Source organism: Orcinus orca, chromosome X (genome assembly GCF_937001465.1).
Source record: "Orcinus orca chromosome X, mOrcOrc1.1, whole genome shotgun sequence".
Classification (NCBI taxonomy): Eukaryota; Metazoa; Chordata; class Mammalia; order Artiodactyla; family Delphinidae; genus Orcinus; species Orcinus orca.
Genome location: NC_064580.1, coordinates 129,886,980 through 129,905,113, shown reverse-complemented (window position 1 = coordinate 129,905,113; position 18,134 = coordinate 129,886,980). Strand labels below are relative to the sequence as shown.

The 18,134-nt window shown below is 37.3% G+C and overlaps 1 protein-coding gene across 4 annotated transcripts in view; it reads left to right on the top strand.

Annotated features, from left to right (window-relative positions):
* The window catches only part of GABRA3 (gamma-aminobutyric acid type A receptor subunit alpha3), a 428,677-nt gene that overhangs the window by 272,063 nt on the left and 138,480 nt on the right, over positions 1 to 18,134 (top strand). For all 4 annotated transcript variants that reach the window (XM_049705028.1, XM_049705027.1, XM_049705029.1 and 1 more), the window contains one exon: positions 925 to 1,090. In XM_049705028.1, coding sequence (XP_049560985.1) covers positions 925 to 1,090 — 166 coding nt within the window. The remainder of the gene's footprint in view (positions 1 to 924; positions 1,091 to 18,134) is intronic.

Here is an 18,134-nt window from a genome sequence, read left to right as displayed (position 1 = left end):
CTCAAATTCAAAGAAGCCATAAGGTTTAGAGGTAACAAGCAAGTGCCTCTTTATACTGTTTTCTTAACCCCATGTCCTGGGTAAACCTCCACCAATCCAGAGTTCATAAAACAGCCTTGCATATAGGCAACTCAAAATTGCATAATTCTATCATCAGTATAGTTTTCTGACCACGTAGGGACTTCTGTACCAGGAGACTAGGCTTGGATTTCTTTATGTTGTGGCCCCTATATGGGACTGGTTTTGCCCTCAAATATCTCTTTATGGGAAAACATTGCATTCCTATTCAGGAATCATGGTGTCTCATCATTCAGCATTTTCTCAACCCGATTCAGAGGATACAGTCCATCTTCTCCAGGCCCTTTGATATTTTGGAAAACTGCTTAACTGTATCAAGATGAGAATCAATCCCAAAAATTCTATAAAGAGACTCCAGGTCTTAATATTCTATGATTTTCTACAGTATTATACAGTTATTCATGGAAAAGGCATTTGTGATAGTAAAAAATCAAACAGGATGGGGGAAAAATAAAGTGAAGACATGAGAGATTATTTTAAGATCTCAGATTATAAGAGGTAACTGAGGCTAAGAGAAGTTCTTTGACTCACCTAGTTAAAAGAAGACAGGGAAAAAGATGGCGTTGTAACCTAAGTCTTCCAATTACTGATTTAGAGTCTTTATACTACCCTCTATTGGTTAGGCTCTGGTATAATCAAGAGAGGGATATGCCAGGAGTGAATTTTGGTGGCATTGATGAACTGCAGAAGGAGGACTGTAACAGTAAGCATTTAGTAGCTGTATATTCTGGAAGTTAAATGGCTCTAATAGAGTTGAATAAAATATTTTTTTTCACTACTTCTTCCTCCTTCCCTTTGTCTTCTACTCCTTTCCCCTTCCTCTTTCCCTGAACATGGAACTCACAGGTCTCTCCAAGTTGGTGCCTAAGAAGATGATAATCACACAAATAAGTCAGTTCTACATGACTAGCCTTGGGGTTCTCTTCCTGATTAATATTATCCCTGGAACAACTGGCCAAGGGGAATCAAGGCGACAAGAACCTGGGGACTTTGTAAAGCACGATATTGGCGGGTAAGTACTCTTAACTCCTAGAACAAAAGAAGACTGTGATAAATTATTGCCTTTGACCAGTGCTTTTTTTTTTAATTGAAGAATAGTTGAGTTACAATATTGTGTTAATTTCAGGTGTAGAGCAAACTGATTCAGTTATATAAATATTCTTTTTTTCAGATTATTTTCCATTATTGGTTGTTACAAGATATTGAATATTGTTCCCTGTGATATACAGTAAATACTTGTTGCTTATCTGTTTTATATATAGTAGTGTGTATCTGTTAAGTCCATACTCCTAATTTATCCCTCCCCCTCCCTTTCCCCTTTGGTAACCATGAGTTTGTTTTCTATCTCTGTGAGTCTGTTTCTGTTGCATATGTAGATTCATTTGTTAAGGAGGGAAACTTGTAAGAAGTAAGGGAAGTGAGATAGGGAAGGAGCAAAAGTAAAACAAAGGTGTGATTTCACTTGAAGTGTAGCTTCCATTTGACCCCATGGGGAGATACGGAGCATGAATGGCTTTTGTAGCTTCATCTCAGTCAGTCATTGTCCTCCCAGGCATTTTACAGTGAGATGGTTCCCTTCAGCTGATGGTAATACCCTGAAGTAGCTGGGGGATGGTTTTACTGGCATAGTAAAAGAAATCTTGACGTAGTAGTAACAGTAAATTCTATATTTGGTTTCTTCATGCTTTTATGGCTATGCTTTCTACCCTTCACTTTACAGATTCAATCAATCCCTAAGATCTGTCATTTCTTCCTCCCACATTCCTTGGATTCATCTACTTTTTTCCAACTTTCCTGCTACCACCCTAGTTTAATCCGATGTTGTCTTCCACTTGGACTACTGCAAGAGTCTCTAATTGGTTTTACTTCCTAAAGTATGTAGCCAGTGTTTCTTCCACAATGCATGTTGCATTATATCTGTCCTATTTAGAGTTACTTAATGACTTTCTATTATCCCTAAAGTCCCAACTCCTTAATATGATTTTATAAGACCCAGTATGACCCAGCCTCCACCCATTTGTCACCCTTATTTTTAGTCCTCCTGTCACCAAACTTTATGTTCTTCAGCTATTTTGAACTTCTTTTGACTTTAAAAGTCAACCTCATTCAGAGAATATCATTACTAGAAATCACCCCCTTAGCCTCTACATATTTCAATATTACGGAGGATATTTTATTCTTTGGTAGTGTTTGTTGTTGTTTTACATTTGGCTATTGTCCCATATACTTGGAAGCATTAGGACTTGTTCCTAATTATTTTTGCAGAGTTGATTATCTTAATGTACTCTGAGTCTTTCCATCTTCTATCAGCATTTTCAACAATAATCTCTGGGGCTGAGGGCTACACAACTGGACTGATATGTCCTTAGAAACATGGCCCATGTGGCCCTTTTTGTTCTTTATCCCAGTATGGGAAAGAAAAGACTAATTCTGTCTTATTAACTTCTCATGTATGTGATTTCATTGGGCATGATAGATGTTCTAAATAAGATGGAAATTCTAAATAAATGAATCTTACCTCTTCAAATGTTAAAGGCTTTTTAATTTTTTTTTTTTTTTTTTTGCGGTACGCGGGCCTCTCACTGTTGGCGGCCTCTCCCGTTGCGGAGCACAGGCTCCGGACGCGCAGGCTCAGCGGCCATGGCTCACGGGCCCAGCCGCTCCGTGGCATGTGGGATCTTCCCGGACTGGGGCATGAACCCATGTCCCCTGCATTGGCAGGCGGACTCTCAACCACTGCGCCACCAGGGAAGCCCAGGCTTTTTAATTTTAACTCTGAGAATTAAAGTTCTCTAAAAATGTATTGCATGCTATCTAATAATCCTAAACAAGGATTTTGAACAGAATAGTCCCTCTTCTTGGTGACTCTCTGATCATCATAAAGAGCATTCATTGTGTTTATCCTATATCTGCTATTTTTCTTTTTGTGTCTCCATCCTCAGTGTCAGTTGTCACCTCTCCTGTTTACATCAGTTTGTTTATGTCCTGTTGGTGCTTAGAAAATCAAATAATCAAGCCTTTCAATAATTATATTAAAGAGAAGGCCAAAACATCCTGCTTGAAAAAGCAGAGACTGTTGAGGAGTACTGTTTTATTGACCAGTACTTTGTTCTAACATATTCTAATCATGTTCTAAATGCAATGGTTCTCAATGTTTGGTATGTGTAAGCAAGGAAGCAGGCTCCACACGTGGAGAATTTGATTTAGTAGCTCTGGGGATAGTGCCTAAAATTTGCATTTTTATCAAGTGCCCCACATGATTCTGATGTAAGGAATCTTTGAACAATACTTTGGGGACACAGTCCTTGTTTTCAAAGAACTTACAGTATAGTTAGGAATATGGGATTCTGAAATTTTAGAATAGCAGACATGGGAAAATGCATAGAGAGCATCTAGTCTGATTCCTCATTATGTGCATGAAGAAATTGAGTTCCAGAAAAGGAAATTTATTTTTCTAAGACTTTACAGAAAATTAATAGTAGAGCTAGGTCTAGAACACCAGTCTCTGATTCCAAGTCCCATATTTTTAAAGAAAAGCTACAGGGAACAATTTCAGCTTCATGTAATAAAGGAATTTCTTATACTCCTGCTTCCTCGTTTGACCATTAACAAATGAGAACTATATGTGTGAACAGTGTTAGGTTGGAGCATTATGAAAATGTCATTTCTCTGGGTCAAAATGGTTGAATATAAGCAATTTCATGATGGGTCAACCTCAGTAGCAAGTAAATGCCAAATGGATATTCTGTCCAGGTCTGACTGAGATTTGTTGAAACTTGAGATGTGTATCAGACAGGATCCCAAAGAATACAGATGGGACATTTCAAATAAGACTATTTGAGGAGGGTACATTTGCAAAGGACCTAACAGTAAAGGTATGGTCTGGGTGTAGATACACCCCCAACAGATACAGCAAGAACCTAAGGCCAGCAGTAGGTATGTCATGTAAAACAAGTTTACTTAAGAGGTGAAGAGACCTTTAGTGGAGGAGATTTCACAGGGAGAGAGCCAAGAGATTACATACCCAGACTTTCCCTTCTTTTTCCCTCTGTCTTCTGAAGCCAGAGGCTGTGGCAGCCCTGCTGATATAGTTCATATAGTTTACCGTTATAAGAAAGAGAACAGGGTGAAGAGTGTATAATATATCTGGAAGGGGAAATGAAAGACACTGGGCACAAGGCTGTACATTTACATGACACCATATCACCACTTTTTCTGCAACAAGATTACATAGTGCTGGCAGTGGTGAGAGCAGATACTGTGAATTTAAGAGGAAATGGTTGAACTGTTGATTCATTGTCTCTTTGTCACATTCATAGTCTGACTTGGTGCCATGTTCCATAGGTCCTTGTAAGTGTCTGCTTTCATTGTGAAATATATTTTCTCAGTTCTCTTAATCTCAGAATAAACTGGCACCTGTGGCCACACATGTAAATACTAAGTTACTAAGAGAAACATAAAGGACTTGGTTTTTATTTTACTTTAACTCAGTGAATAATGTGGACAGGCATGGCACATGTTGAGTGGGAATGTCTCAAGCTAATTTTGACTTGAATTATAAGTATGCAAAGTCTAATCTCTTCTATGTGTATATAATCTCTATTATGGAATCAATACATTAATACTTTCACCATTCAATCACCAAATCTTAAAATTTAAGAATCAGATGTGGGACCTGAGAAGCTCTAAGTCCTAAGCTCCTACCCTGATCAAGAATCCCTCTTGCATTATGCTTTATGATTGACCTACCAGTTTGAATCCCTCCAGTAGTAAACTGCATTATTACCATGGGCATATAGCTCTAGGGATTGGAAAGTGCTTCCTATATTGAGCAGAAGTCCACCTTCCTCTAATGCCTACCAGTTTTAGGCCCCTGTGGCACTTGCTTCCTTTTCCACATAACAGGTCTCAGAGCTACTCCATGCTTTCTTGTCTACAGGATAACTCTTATTACTTTCAACTATTCTCCTGACATGATATGATTTTCCAGACATTGCTTAAAACTGAACACTCTCCTTTGTTCTCTAATTAGATTTTTTTGAAACTTAGTTCAATACTTTATTCTTATTTATAGTTTTCATATCCTATCCTGTTACTTTAAAACTTATGTTTAAATAACTCTTACTATGTACCAAGCACTATTCTAAGTGCTTTACATAGGTTAATCCATATAATCCTTATAACAGACCTTCTACCTAGGTGCTGCTATTATTCCTGTTTCACAGATAAAATATGGAGACACGGAGAGGTCAAGTAACTTGCCAAAGCTCACACAGTTAAAAAGTGGCAGAGCCAGGACTGAAACCCAGACAGTCTGGCTCCAGAGTACATGCTATTAATTGCTACAATGTATTGGTTTTCATGTGTTTGGTCAATTTTAAGTATGAATTAGGCACATGTCCATTTATTTTGTGTACGTGAACATCTACTTATGTATAGTAATACCTCAATCTCTGAATACTTAATATCTCAGCCACATGACTGCCTAGCCTGTGCTAAAATGGGGCAAGTGTAATTTTCTTATAGGACCTAGAGGAATAAGAAATATAATTTTCCATTTTGAAGTAGAAGTGTAGAATTTGTAACACAGGGCAGCGCTGGACATTTGAAGGCAGGATCAAGAATATTTGGTAGATGACACTGTGACTTCCTATTGTATCATGTCAGGAGGCAAGGTCGTCTCAGTATTACTGATGCTAAATGTGATCTCTTGGTTAAGGTGATGACTGTCAGGACTCTCCATTGTAAGGATACTAGTCACTAGGATTGATTGAGAGACTTGAGGCCATGACCAGCTCATTGCTTTCGTCATGGCCATGGTTGTGGGGTAGAGAGTAAATAATAGTGGGGAAGAGAATATGCCTAGTACTGTAGTTTCCCTTCTTTTGTGTCATAATTCTTTTCTCCACATAGGCAGTGTTATAAATGGTTCTCAGGCTGGCCTATGAAAGTCCACTTAATGAGAAATGTTGCTGAAATAGTGCTCATGCATTGGCAATTACAATCATTCAGATAAATTATGAGAAATAAAGACTTGTGTAGCCTTGCCTGGAAAAGTAGCTACCCTTTATGGCATTGTTTCAAAGGAAGAATGTGCCTTTAATTCTTTGCAAACTTTGGAATACAACCCATTTTAAGTTAGGGTACACCTGCTGATGTTCACATATGAAATCATATCTCTAAGGTTAGTACCTTGTCATTTAATCATTCACAAGATACAGTAGTCAGATCTTCTCGTGTGTTTCTGTGAAGCAGTGGCTTTTAGTTACTAAGAAGGTATGAAGGACTTGGTTTTTATTTTACTTTAATTCTGCAAATAGTGTGAACAGGTGGACCACATAGCGAATGGGTGTGTCTTAAGCTAATACTTCTTTAGTTTCATAACCAGTCTATAGAAGCCATTTAAGAAAAAGACAGTTGTCTTTTTGAGATATATTGGACATATTCTAGTCAAAAATCAGTTTATTCTTTTTTCTTTAAGTGGCTTCTGTAAAAACATTAGAATGTATGTTATTGAATTCCAGGTGTTTCTCATTCCCTTCCCAGTATATAACTGGTATCCCTAGTGCTGAATTTTTAGCTAGACCTTTCCACTTATTGGAATGACTGGACTCGGAAAATGAAAACATGGGGAGTATTGGGAAATGGTGAATAATCTAATATGGCTATGATTTCTGGTCAGAAAGAGAAGTAGTGGAATGTACACCTGTAAAAGTATATTGGGAATAGATTGCAGATTCACAGAAAGCCATGAATATCAGTCCAAGGAGTTGGATTTTATTTGGTAACCACGAAGACTTATGAAAGGTCTGTGAACATTGCAGATACATGATCTGAAAAGGAATTTTTAAAAATACTTTTTAAAATTGAGATATAATTGACATATAACATTGTGTAAGTTTAAGGTGAAAAATGTTTTGGTTTGATACATTTATATATTGCAATATGATTATAGTAGAGTTAGCTAATGCCTTTATGATGTCACATATTTATCATTTCTTTTGTGTTGAGAACAGTTAAGATTTAGTCTCTTAGTAACCTTGAAGTTTATAATATAGTATTGTTTACTATAATCACTATGTTGTATATTAGAGCTCCAGAACTTGTTTATCTACTACTTGTAAGTTTGTACCTTTAAACAACAGCTCCCCATTTCCTCACCAACCCTAACCTCTGGTAACTACCATTCTACTATCATTTGCACAAGTTCAGTTGTTTTAGATTCCACATATAAGTGATATCATACAGTATTTGTCCTTCTCTAACTTATCTCAATTAGCACAATGCCTTCAAGGTCCATCCATGTTGTCACAAATGGCAGGATTGACTTCTTTCTCATACACATGCCATATTCTCTTGTATATGTGTGTGTGTTTGTGTGTGTATGTGTATATCTCACATTTTCTTTTCCATTGGTGGATACTTAGGTTGTTTCCGTACCTTTGCTATTGTGAATAATGCTGCAGTGAACATGGGGATGCAGATATCCCTGTGCAACACTGATTTTAATTCCTCCAGATATATACCGAGAAGTGGAATTTCTGGATAATATAGTAGTACAATATTTACTTTTTGAGTAATAACCATACTGTTTTCCATAATAGCTATACCAATTTACATTCCCACAAAGAGTGCACAAGGGTTCCTATTTCTCCACATCCTTGCCAACATTTGTTATCTCTTGTCTTTTGGATAAAAAGCCATCATAGCAGGCAAGTTGATGTCTCATTGTGGTTTTGATTTGCATTTCCCTGATGATTAGTGATGTTGAACACATTTTCACACACCTGATGGCCATTTGTATGTCTTCTTTGGAAAAATGCCTACACAGGTCCTTTGCCCATTTTTTAATTGGATTATTTTCCCTTTTGCTATTGAGTTGTATGAGTTCTTTATATATTATGAATATCAATTCCTAATCAGATATATGGTTTGGGAGTATTTCCTCCCATTCTGTAGGTTTTCTTTTCCATTTATTGCTTGTTTCCTTAGCTGTTCAGAAGCTTTTTAGTTTAATGTAGCCCAGCTTGTTTATTTTAATTTTTGTTGCCTGTGCTATTGGTGACTTATCCAAGAAATTATTGCCAAGACCGATGTCAAGGCTCTTTTCCCCTATGTTTTCTTCAAGGAGATTTACAGTTTCAGGTATTACATTTAAATCTTTGGTCCATTTCAAGTTAATTTTATGTGAGTGGTGTAAGGTAGGGGTTCAGTTTTATTCTTTTTCAAGTGGATATCCAGTTTTCCCAATATCTTTTATTGAAGAGACTGTCCTTTCCCCAATGTGTGTTCTTGGCTCCATCATCAAAAATTAGTCGAGAATATTTGTGAGGTTTTATGTCTGGGGTCTTTATTTTGTTCCACTGATCTATGTGCCTATTTTTATGCCAGTAACATACTGTTTTGATTACTATAGCTTTGTAATATAGCTTGAAATCAGGTATTGTTATACCTCCAGCTTTGCCCTTCTTTCTCAAGATTGCTTTGGCTATTCAGGGTCTTTTGTGGTCTGAAACAAATTGTAGAATAATTTTTCCTATTTCTGTGAATAGGAATGTCTTTGGAATTTTGACTGGGATTACATTGAATCTGTAGATCACTATGGGTAGTATGGACATATTTACAGTATTAATCTTCAAATCCAGGAACCTGAGATATCTTTTTATTTATTTGTGTCTTCTTTAATCTCTTTCAATCAATGTCTTATAATTTACAGTGTACAGGTCTTTCACCTCCTTGGTTAAATTTATTCCTCAATATTTCATCATTTTCAATGCTATTGTAAATGGGATTGCTTTCTTAACTTCTCTTTCAGATAATTCATTGTTAGTGTATAGAAATGCAACTGATTTCTGTGTCTTGATTTTGTATCCTAAAACTTTACTGAATTCATTTATTTGTTCTAACGGTTTTTTAGTGGAGTCTTCAAGGTTTTCTACATGTAAGATTATATCATCTGCAAACAGAAATGATTTTACTTCTCCTTTCTGATGTGGGTGTTTTTATTTCTTTTTCTTGCCTAATTGCTCTGGCTAGAACTTTTATTATTATGTTGAATACAAATGGTAAGAATGGGCATCTCTGTATTGATCTTACAGGAAAGAGTTTTAACTTATTACCACTGAGTATGATGTTATTTGTGGGCTTGTCATAGATGACCTTTATTATGCTAAGGAATATTCCTTCTATACCCAATTTGATGAACATTTTCATCATGAAATGATGTTGTATTTGTCAAATACTTTTTCTGCCTCTGTTGAGATGATTATATCATATTTATCTTTCATTCTATTAATGTGGTGTATTACATTTGTTGTTTTTCATGTGTTAAACCATCCTTGCATCCCAGGGATAAATCTCACTTGATCAAGGTGAATGATTTTTTTTTTACATCTTTATTGGAGTATAATTGCTTTACAATGGTGTGTTAGTTTCTGCTTTATAACAAAGTGAATCAGTTATACATATACATATGTTCCCGTATCTCTTCCCTCTTGCGTCTCCCTCCCTCCCACCCTCCCTATCCCACCCCTCCAGATGGTCACAAAGCACCGAGCTGATCTCCCTGTGCTGTGCTCATTGCAGCTCTATTTACAATAGCCCGGAGAAGGAAACAACCTAAGTGTCCATCATCAGATGAATGGATAAAGAAGATGTGGCACATATATACAATGGAATATTACTCAGCCATAAAAAGAAACGAAATTGAGCTATTTGTAATGAGGTGGTGAATGATATTTTTAATGTGCTTTTGAAAACAGTTTGCTAATATTTTGTTGAGAATTTTTACATCTTTATCAGGGATATTTGTCTGTAATTTTATTTTCTTGTGGTGTCTTATTTGGCTTTGATATCAGGGTAATGCTGGCTGCATAAAATGAATTTGGGAGCGTTCCCTCCTCTTCAGATGTTTGCAACAGTTTGAGAAGGATTGGTGTTAATTCCTCTTTAAATGTTTGGTAGAATTCACTGGTGAAACCGTCTGATCCTTTGCTTTTCTGTGTTTGGGAGTTTTCTGATTACTGATTCAATCTCCTTAATTGTTAACGGTTTCTTTAGATTTTCTGTTTATTCATGATTCATTTTTTGGTGGGTCATATGTTTCTAGGAATTTATCCATTTCTTCTCAGTTATCCAGTTTGTTGACATATAATTGTAGTCTCTCATAATTTTTTATATTTCTGTGCTATCAGTTGTAATGTCTCCTCTTTCATTTCTAGTTTTATTTATTTGTGTCTTCTTTCTTGTTTTCTTAGTTAATCTGGCTAAAGCCTTGCCAATTTTGTTTATCTTTTCAAAGAGCCAGCACTTAGTTTCATTGATCTTTTCTATTGTTTTCCTGGTCTCTATTTCATTTATTTCTGCTCTGATCTTTTTTTTTTAAGTCTATTTTGTCTGATATGAGAATTGCTACTTCAGCTTTCTTTTGGTTTCCATTTGCATGAAATATCTTTTTCCATCCCGTTACTTTCAGTCTGTAGGTGTCTCTAGGTCTGAAGTGGGTCTCTTGAAGACAGCAAATATATGGGTCTTGTTTTTGTATCCATTAAGCTAATCTGTGTATTTTGGTGGGAGCATTTAGTCCATTTACATTTAAGGTAATTATCGATATGTATGTTCCTATTCTCATTTTCTTAATTGTTTTGGGTTCGTTATTGTAGGTCTTTTCCTTCTCTTGTGTTTCTTGCCTAGAGAAGTTCCTTTAGCATTTGTTGTAGAGCTGGTTTGGTGGTGCTGAACTCTCTCAGCTTTTGCTAGTCTGTAAAGGTTTTAATTTCTCCATCAAATCTGAATGAGATCCTTGCTGGGTAGAGTAATCTTGGTTGCAGGTTTTTCTCCTTCAACACTTTCAATATGTCCTGCCACTCCCTTCTGGCTTGCAGAGTTTCTGCTGAAAGATCAGCTGTTAACCTTATGGGGATTCCCTTGTGTGTTATTTGTTGTTTTTCCCTTGCTGCTTTTAATATTTTTTCTTTGTATTTAATTTTTGATAGTTTGATTAATATGTGTCTTGGCGTGTTTCTCCTTGGATTTATCCTGTATGGGACTCTCTGTGCTTCCTGGACTTGATTAACTATTTCCTTTCCCATATTAGGGAAGTTTTCAACTATAATCTCTTCAAATATTTTCTCAGTCCCTTTCTTTTTCTCTTATTCTTCTGGAACCCCTATAATTCGAATGTTGGTGCATTTAATGTTGTCCCAGAGGTCTCTGAGACTGTCCTCAGTTCTTTTCATTCTTTTTTCTTTATTCTGCTCTGCAGTAGTTATTTCCTGTATTTTATCTTCCAGGTCACTTATCCGTTCTTCTGCCTCAGTAATTCTGCTATTGATCTCATCTAGAGTATTTTTCATTTCATTTATTGTGTTGTTGATCATTGTTTGTTTCATCTTTAGTTCTAGGTCATTGTTAAATGTTTCTTGCATTTTGTCTATTCTATTTCCAAGATTTTGGATCATCTTTACTATCATTATTCTGAATTCTTTTTCAGGTAGACTGCCTATTTCCTCTTCATTTGTTAGGTCTGGTGGATTTTTATCTTGCTCCTTCATCTGTTGTGTGTTTTTCTGTCTTCTCATTTTGCTTATCTTACTGTGTTTGGGGTCTCCTTTTTGCAGGCTGCAGGTTCGTAGTTCCCGTTGTTTTTGGTGTCTGTCCCCAGTGGCTAAGGTTGGTTCAGTGGGTTGTGTAGGCTTCCTGGTGGAGGGGACTAGTGCCTGTGTTCTGGTGGGTGAGGCTGGATCTTGTCTTTCTGGTGGGCAGGTCCATGTTTGGTGGTGTGTTTTGGGGTGTCTGTGGCCTTATTATGATTTTAGGCAGCCTCTCTGCTAATGGGTGGGGTTGTGTTCCTGTCTTGCTAGTTTTTTGGCATAGGATGTCCAGCACTGTAGCTTGCTGGTCATTGAGTGAAGCTGGGTGCTGGTGTTGAGATGGAGATCTCTGGGGGATTTTCGCCATTTGATATTATGTGGAGCTGGGAGAGCTCTTGTGGCCCAGTGTCCTGAAGTTGGCTCTCCCACCTCAGAGGCACAGCACTGACTCCTGGCTGTAGCACCAAGAGCCTTTCATCCACATGGCTTAGAATAAAAGGGAGAAAAAGTAGAAAGAAAGAATTAGTAGAAGTAGAATGAAAGAAAGAAAGAAAGAAAGAAAGAAAGGAGGGAGGAAGGAAGGAGGGAAGGAAGGAAAAAAGAAAGAAAGAAGATAAAGTAACATAAAATAAGATAAAATATAATAAAGTTATTAAAATAAAAAAATAATTATTAAGAAAAAAAAGAAAAGAAATAAAAAAATTAAAAAAAAAACGGACGGATAGAACCCTAGGACAAATGGTGGAAGCAAAGCTATACAGGCAAAATCTCACATAGAAGCATACACATACACACTCACAAAAAGAGGAAAAGGGGAAAAAATCATAAATCTTGCTCTCAAAGTCCACCTCCTCAATTTGGGATGATTCGTTGTCTAAAGGAGGGAAGGAAGGAAGGGAGGGAGGGAGGGAGGGAGGGAGGGAGGGAGGGAGGGAGGAAGGAAAGAAAGAAGATAAAGTAAAATAAAATAAAGTTATTAAAATAAAAATAATTATTAAGAAAAAAAATTTAAAACAACAACAACAACAAAGAAAAAACGGACAGATAGAACCCTAGGACAAATGGTGGAAGCAAAGCTATACAGACAAAATCTCACACAGAAGCATACACATACACACTCACAAAAAGAGGAAAAGGGGAAAAAATCATAGATCTTGCTCTCAAAGTCCACCTCCTCAATTTGGGATGATCCGTTGTCTATTCATGTATTCCGCATATGCAGAGTACATCAAGTTGATTGTGGAGCTTTAATCCACTGTTTCTGAGGCTGCTGGGAGACACTTCCCTTTCTCTTCTTTGTTCTCACAGCTCCCAGGGGCTCAGCTTTGGATCTGGCCCCGCCTCTGCGTGTAGGTCTTCGGAGGGCGACTGTTCTTCGCTCAGACAGGACAGGGTTAAAGGAGCCGCTGATTCGGGGGTTCTGGCTCACTCAGGCCAGGGGGAGGGCGGGGCACGAAGTGCGGGATGAGCCTGTGGTGGCGGAGGCCAGCGTGACATTGCACCAGCCTGAGGTGCACCGTGTGTTCTCCCGGGGAAGTTGTCCCTGTATCCCGGGACCCTGGCAGTGGCAGGCTGCACAGGCTCCCGGAAGGTGGGTGTGGACAGTGACCTGTGCTCGCACACAGGCTTTTTGGTGGCAGCAGCAGCAGCCTTAGTGTCTCCTGCCCGTCTCTGGGGTTCGCGCTTTTAGCTGCGGCTCGAGCCTGTCTCTGGAGCTCCTTTAAGCAGCGCTCTGAATCCCCTCTCCTCGTGCACCAGGAAACAAAGAGGGAAGGAAAAGTCTCTTGCCTCTTCGGCAGGTCCAGACTTTTCCCCGGACTCCCTCCCAGCTAGCCATGGTGCACTAACCCCCTGCAGGCTGTGTTCACGCTGCCAACCCCAGTCCTCTCCCAGCGCTCTGACTGAAGCCCGAGCCTCAGCTCCCAGCCCCGCCCGCCCCGGCGGGTGAGCAGACAAGCCTCTTGGGCTGGTGAGTGCTGGTCGGCCCTGATTCTCTGTGTGGGAATCTCTCCCCGCTTTGCCCCCCACACCCCTGTTGCTGTGCTCTCCTCCGTGGCTTTGCAGCTTCCCCCTCTGCCACCCACCGTCTCCGCCCGTGAAGGGGCTTCCTAGTGTGTGGAAACCTTTCCTGCTTCACAGCTCCCTCCCACTGGTGCAGGTCCCGTGTCCCTATCCTTTTGTCTCTGTTTATTCTTTTTTCTTTTGCCCTACCCAGGTACGTGGGGGGGGTTTCTTGCCTTTTGGGAGGTCTGAGGTCTTCTGCCAGTGTTCAGTAGATGTTCTGTAGAAGTTGTTCCACGTGTAGATGTATTTCTGTTGTATCTGTGGGGAGGAAGGTGATCTCCGTGTCTTACTCTTCCGCCATCTTCCCGGAAGCTCTGTGCTCTGATCTTTGATAATTCCTTTCTTCTGTGAACTTTCGGCTTAGTTTGTTCTTCTATTTCTAGCTTATTTGAGATCTTTCTTGTTTCTTAATGTAGGCATTTATTGCTATACACGTCCCTCTGGGAACTGCTTTTGCAGCATCCCACATGTTTTGATATGTTGTCCTTCCATTTTCATTTGTTTCAAAATATTTCTTGATTTCCGTGTTGATTTCTTCTTTAACCCATTTGTTGTTCAGGAGCATGTTGTTCAATTCCACATATTTTCAATTTTCCAGCATTCCTCCTGTTATTGATTTCTAGTTTCATATTTCTGTGGTTGGAAAACATAGTTTTTATGATTTCAATCTTCTTAAATTTGCTAAGACATGTTTTATGATATATTACATGAACCATCCTGGAGAATGTTCTGTGTGTGCTAGAGAAAATGTGTATTCTGCTGCTGTTGGATGGAATGTTCTGTAAATGTCTGTTTGGTTTATTTGGTCCAAGGTATCATTCAGATCCATTATTTCCTTATTCATTTTCTATTTGAATGATGGATTAATTACTGAAAGTGTGGTATTGAAGTCCCCTACTGTTATTTCATTGCTGTCTATTTTTCCCTTCAGATCCATTGATAACTGTTTAATATATTTACGTGCTACAATATTGAGTGTGCATGAGTTTACAGTTGTTATATCCTTGTGATGAATTGACCCTTTTATCATTATATAATGACCTTCTTGTATCCTGTTACAGTTTTTTACTTAAAGTATCTTTTGTCTGATATAAATATGGCTACCCCTGCTCTCTTTTCATTTCCATTTGCTTGAAATACCTTCATCCCTTCACTTTCAGCCTGTGAGTGTGCTTAAGGCTTAAGTGAGCCTCTTATAGGCAGCATATAGATGGGCCTTGGTATTTGTTGTTGTTGTTGTTTTTATCCATTTAGCTTCTTTGTGTCTTTTAATTGAAGAATTTAAAACATTTATATTTAAAGACATGATTGGATAAAGACTTACTATCACTAAATTTTAATAATGATTTCTGATTGTTTTGAAGTTCCTTAGTTTCCTTCCTCCTCTCTTGCTGTCTTTCTTTGTTAGTTGATGATTGTTTTAGTGGGTTGCTTTGATTCTTTTCTCTACATTGTTTGTGTATCTAATTTTTGCTCTGTGGTTACCATGAGGCTTTCATAATATATCTTATAATCTTCTATTTTAAGCTGATAACAACTTCAATTGCATAAGAAAGTTTTACACATTTACTTGCCCCCACAGTTTATATTGATGCCTCACTTTTCATCTTTTTATGTTATGTATCTATCAACATAATATTATAGCTGTAACTATTTTTTTTCTTATTAGACAAAATGTATTTTATTTTTTTATGCTTCTTCTTCAAGATTAACTTCTTTTTTATTAAAATTTTTTTTATTGAAATATGGTTGATTTATAATGTGTTAGTTTCAGGTATACAGCTCAGTAACTCCTATATGTATAACTGAGTTTTTTATATATATATATATTCTTTTTTATAATATCTTCCATTATAGGTCATTACAAGATATTGAATATAGTTCCCTATGCTATACAGTAGGTCCTTGTTGGTTATCTATTTTATATAGAGTAGTAGGTATATTTTAATCCCAAACTCCTAATTTATCCCTCCCCCCTTCCCCTTTGGTAACCATAAGTTTGTTTTCTATGTCTGTGAGTCTGCTTCTGTTTTGTAAATAAGTTCATTTGTATCATTTTTTTAGATTCCACATATAAGTGATATCATATTATATTTGTCTTTCTCTGTCTGACTTACTTCACTTAGTATAATCTCTTGGTCCAACCATATTGCTGCAAGTGGCATTATTTCATTCTTTTCATGGCTGAGAAATATTCCATTGGTGTGTGTATGTATGTGTATATGCATGTATGTGTGTGTGTGTGTATATATATATATATATATATTTCACACCTTCTTTATACATTCATCTGTCGATGAAAAACTTAGGTTGCTTCCATGTCTTGGCTACTGTAAATAGTGCTAAAGTGAACAGTGAGGTGCATGTATCTTTGCAAGTTATGGTTTTCTCCAGATATATGCCCCAGAGTGGGATTGTAAGATCAATAATATGGTAGCTGTATTTTTAGTTTATTAAGGAACCTCCATACTGTTCTCCATAGTGGCTGTACCAATTTACATTCCCACCAACAGTGTAGGAGTGTTCCTTTTTCTCCACACCCTCCCCAGCATTTATTATTTGTAGATATTTTGATGTTGGTCATTCTGACTGGTGTGAGGTGATACTGGTGCGGTGTATTATATTTTGATTTGCATTTCCCTAATACTTAGCAGTGTCATGCATCTTTTTATGTGCCTTTCTGCCAACTGTATGTCTTCTTTGGAGAAATGTCTTTTTAGACCTTCTGTCCATTTTTTGATTAGGTTGTTTTTTTTTTTGATATTGAGCTGTATGAGCTGTTTGTATATGTTGAAAATTAATCCCTTTCAATCATATCATTTGCAAATATTTTCTTCCATTCTGTAGGTTGTCTTTTTGTTTTGTTTATGGTTTCCTTTGCTGTGCAAAAGCTTTCCGGTTTAATTAGGTCCCATTTGTTTATTTCTGTTTTTATTTCCATTACTCTAGGAGACGGATCCAAAAAGGTATTGCTGCAATTTATGTCAAAGAGTATTCTGCCTAAGTTTTCCTCTAGGAGTTTTATAGTATCTGGTCTTATTTTTAGGTCTTTAATCCATTTTGAGTTTATTTTTGTGTATAGTGTGAGTAGTCTAACTTCATTGATTTACATGTGGCGGTCCAATGTTCCCCTGCCACTTGCTGAAGAGACTCTTTTCTGCAGTGTATATTCCTGCCTACTTTGTCATAGATTAATTGACCATATGTGCATGAGTTTATTTCTGGGCTTTCTATCATGTTCCATTGACCTATGTCTGTTTTAAATGCCAGTATACGGTTTTGATTACTGTAGCTTTGTAGTATAGTCTGAAGTCAGGGAACCTGATTCCTCCAGCTCCGTTTTTGTTTCTCAAGAGTGCCTTGGCTATTCAGGGTCTTTTGTGTTTCCATAAAAATTAAAATTTTTTTGTTCCAGTTCTGTGAAAAATGCCATTTGTAATTTGATAAGGATTGCATTGAATCTGTAGATTGCCTTGTGTGGTATAGTCATTTTGACAATATTAATTCTTCCAATCCAAGAACATGGTTTATCTTTCCATCTGTCTGTGTTGTCTTCGATTTCTTTCATCAGCATCTTATAGTTTTGGGAGTACAGGTCTTTTGCTTCCTTTGGTAGGTTTATTCCTAGGTATTTTATTCTTTTTGATGCAATGGTAAATGGGATTGTTTCCTTAATTTCTCTTTCTGACCTTACATTGTTAGTGTATAGAAATGCAACAGATTTCTGTGTATTAATTTTGTACCCTGCAACTTTACCAAAATCATTGATGAACTCTAGTAGTTTTCTTGTAGCATCTTTAGGACTTTCTATGTATAGTATCCTGTTATCTGCAAACAGTGACAGTTTTACTTCTTCTTTTCCAATTTGTATTCCTTTTATTTCTCTTTCTTCTCTGATTTCCATGGCTAAGACTTCCAAAACTATGTTGAATGAAAGTGGTGAGAGTGGACCTCCTTGTCTTTCTCCTGATCTTAGAGGAAATGCTTTCAGCTTTTCACCATTGAGTATGATATTACCTGTGGGTTTGTCATATATGGCCTTTATTATGTTAAGGTATGTTACCTCTCTGTCCACTTTCTGCAGAGTTGTTATCATAAATAGATGTTGAATTTTATCAAAACCTTTTTCTGCATCTATTGAGATGATCAGAAGTTTTTTATTCTTTGATTTGTTAATGTGGTATATCATACTGATTGATTTGTGAATATTGAAAAATCCTTGCATCCCTGAGATAAATCCCACTTGATCATGTATATGACCCTCTTAATGTATCATTGGATTTGGTTTGCTAGTATTTTGTTGAGGATTTTTGCATCAATGTTCATCAGTGATATTGGCCTGTAATTTTCTTTTTTTGTGATATCTTTGTCTGGCTTTGGTATCAGGGTGATGGTGGCCTC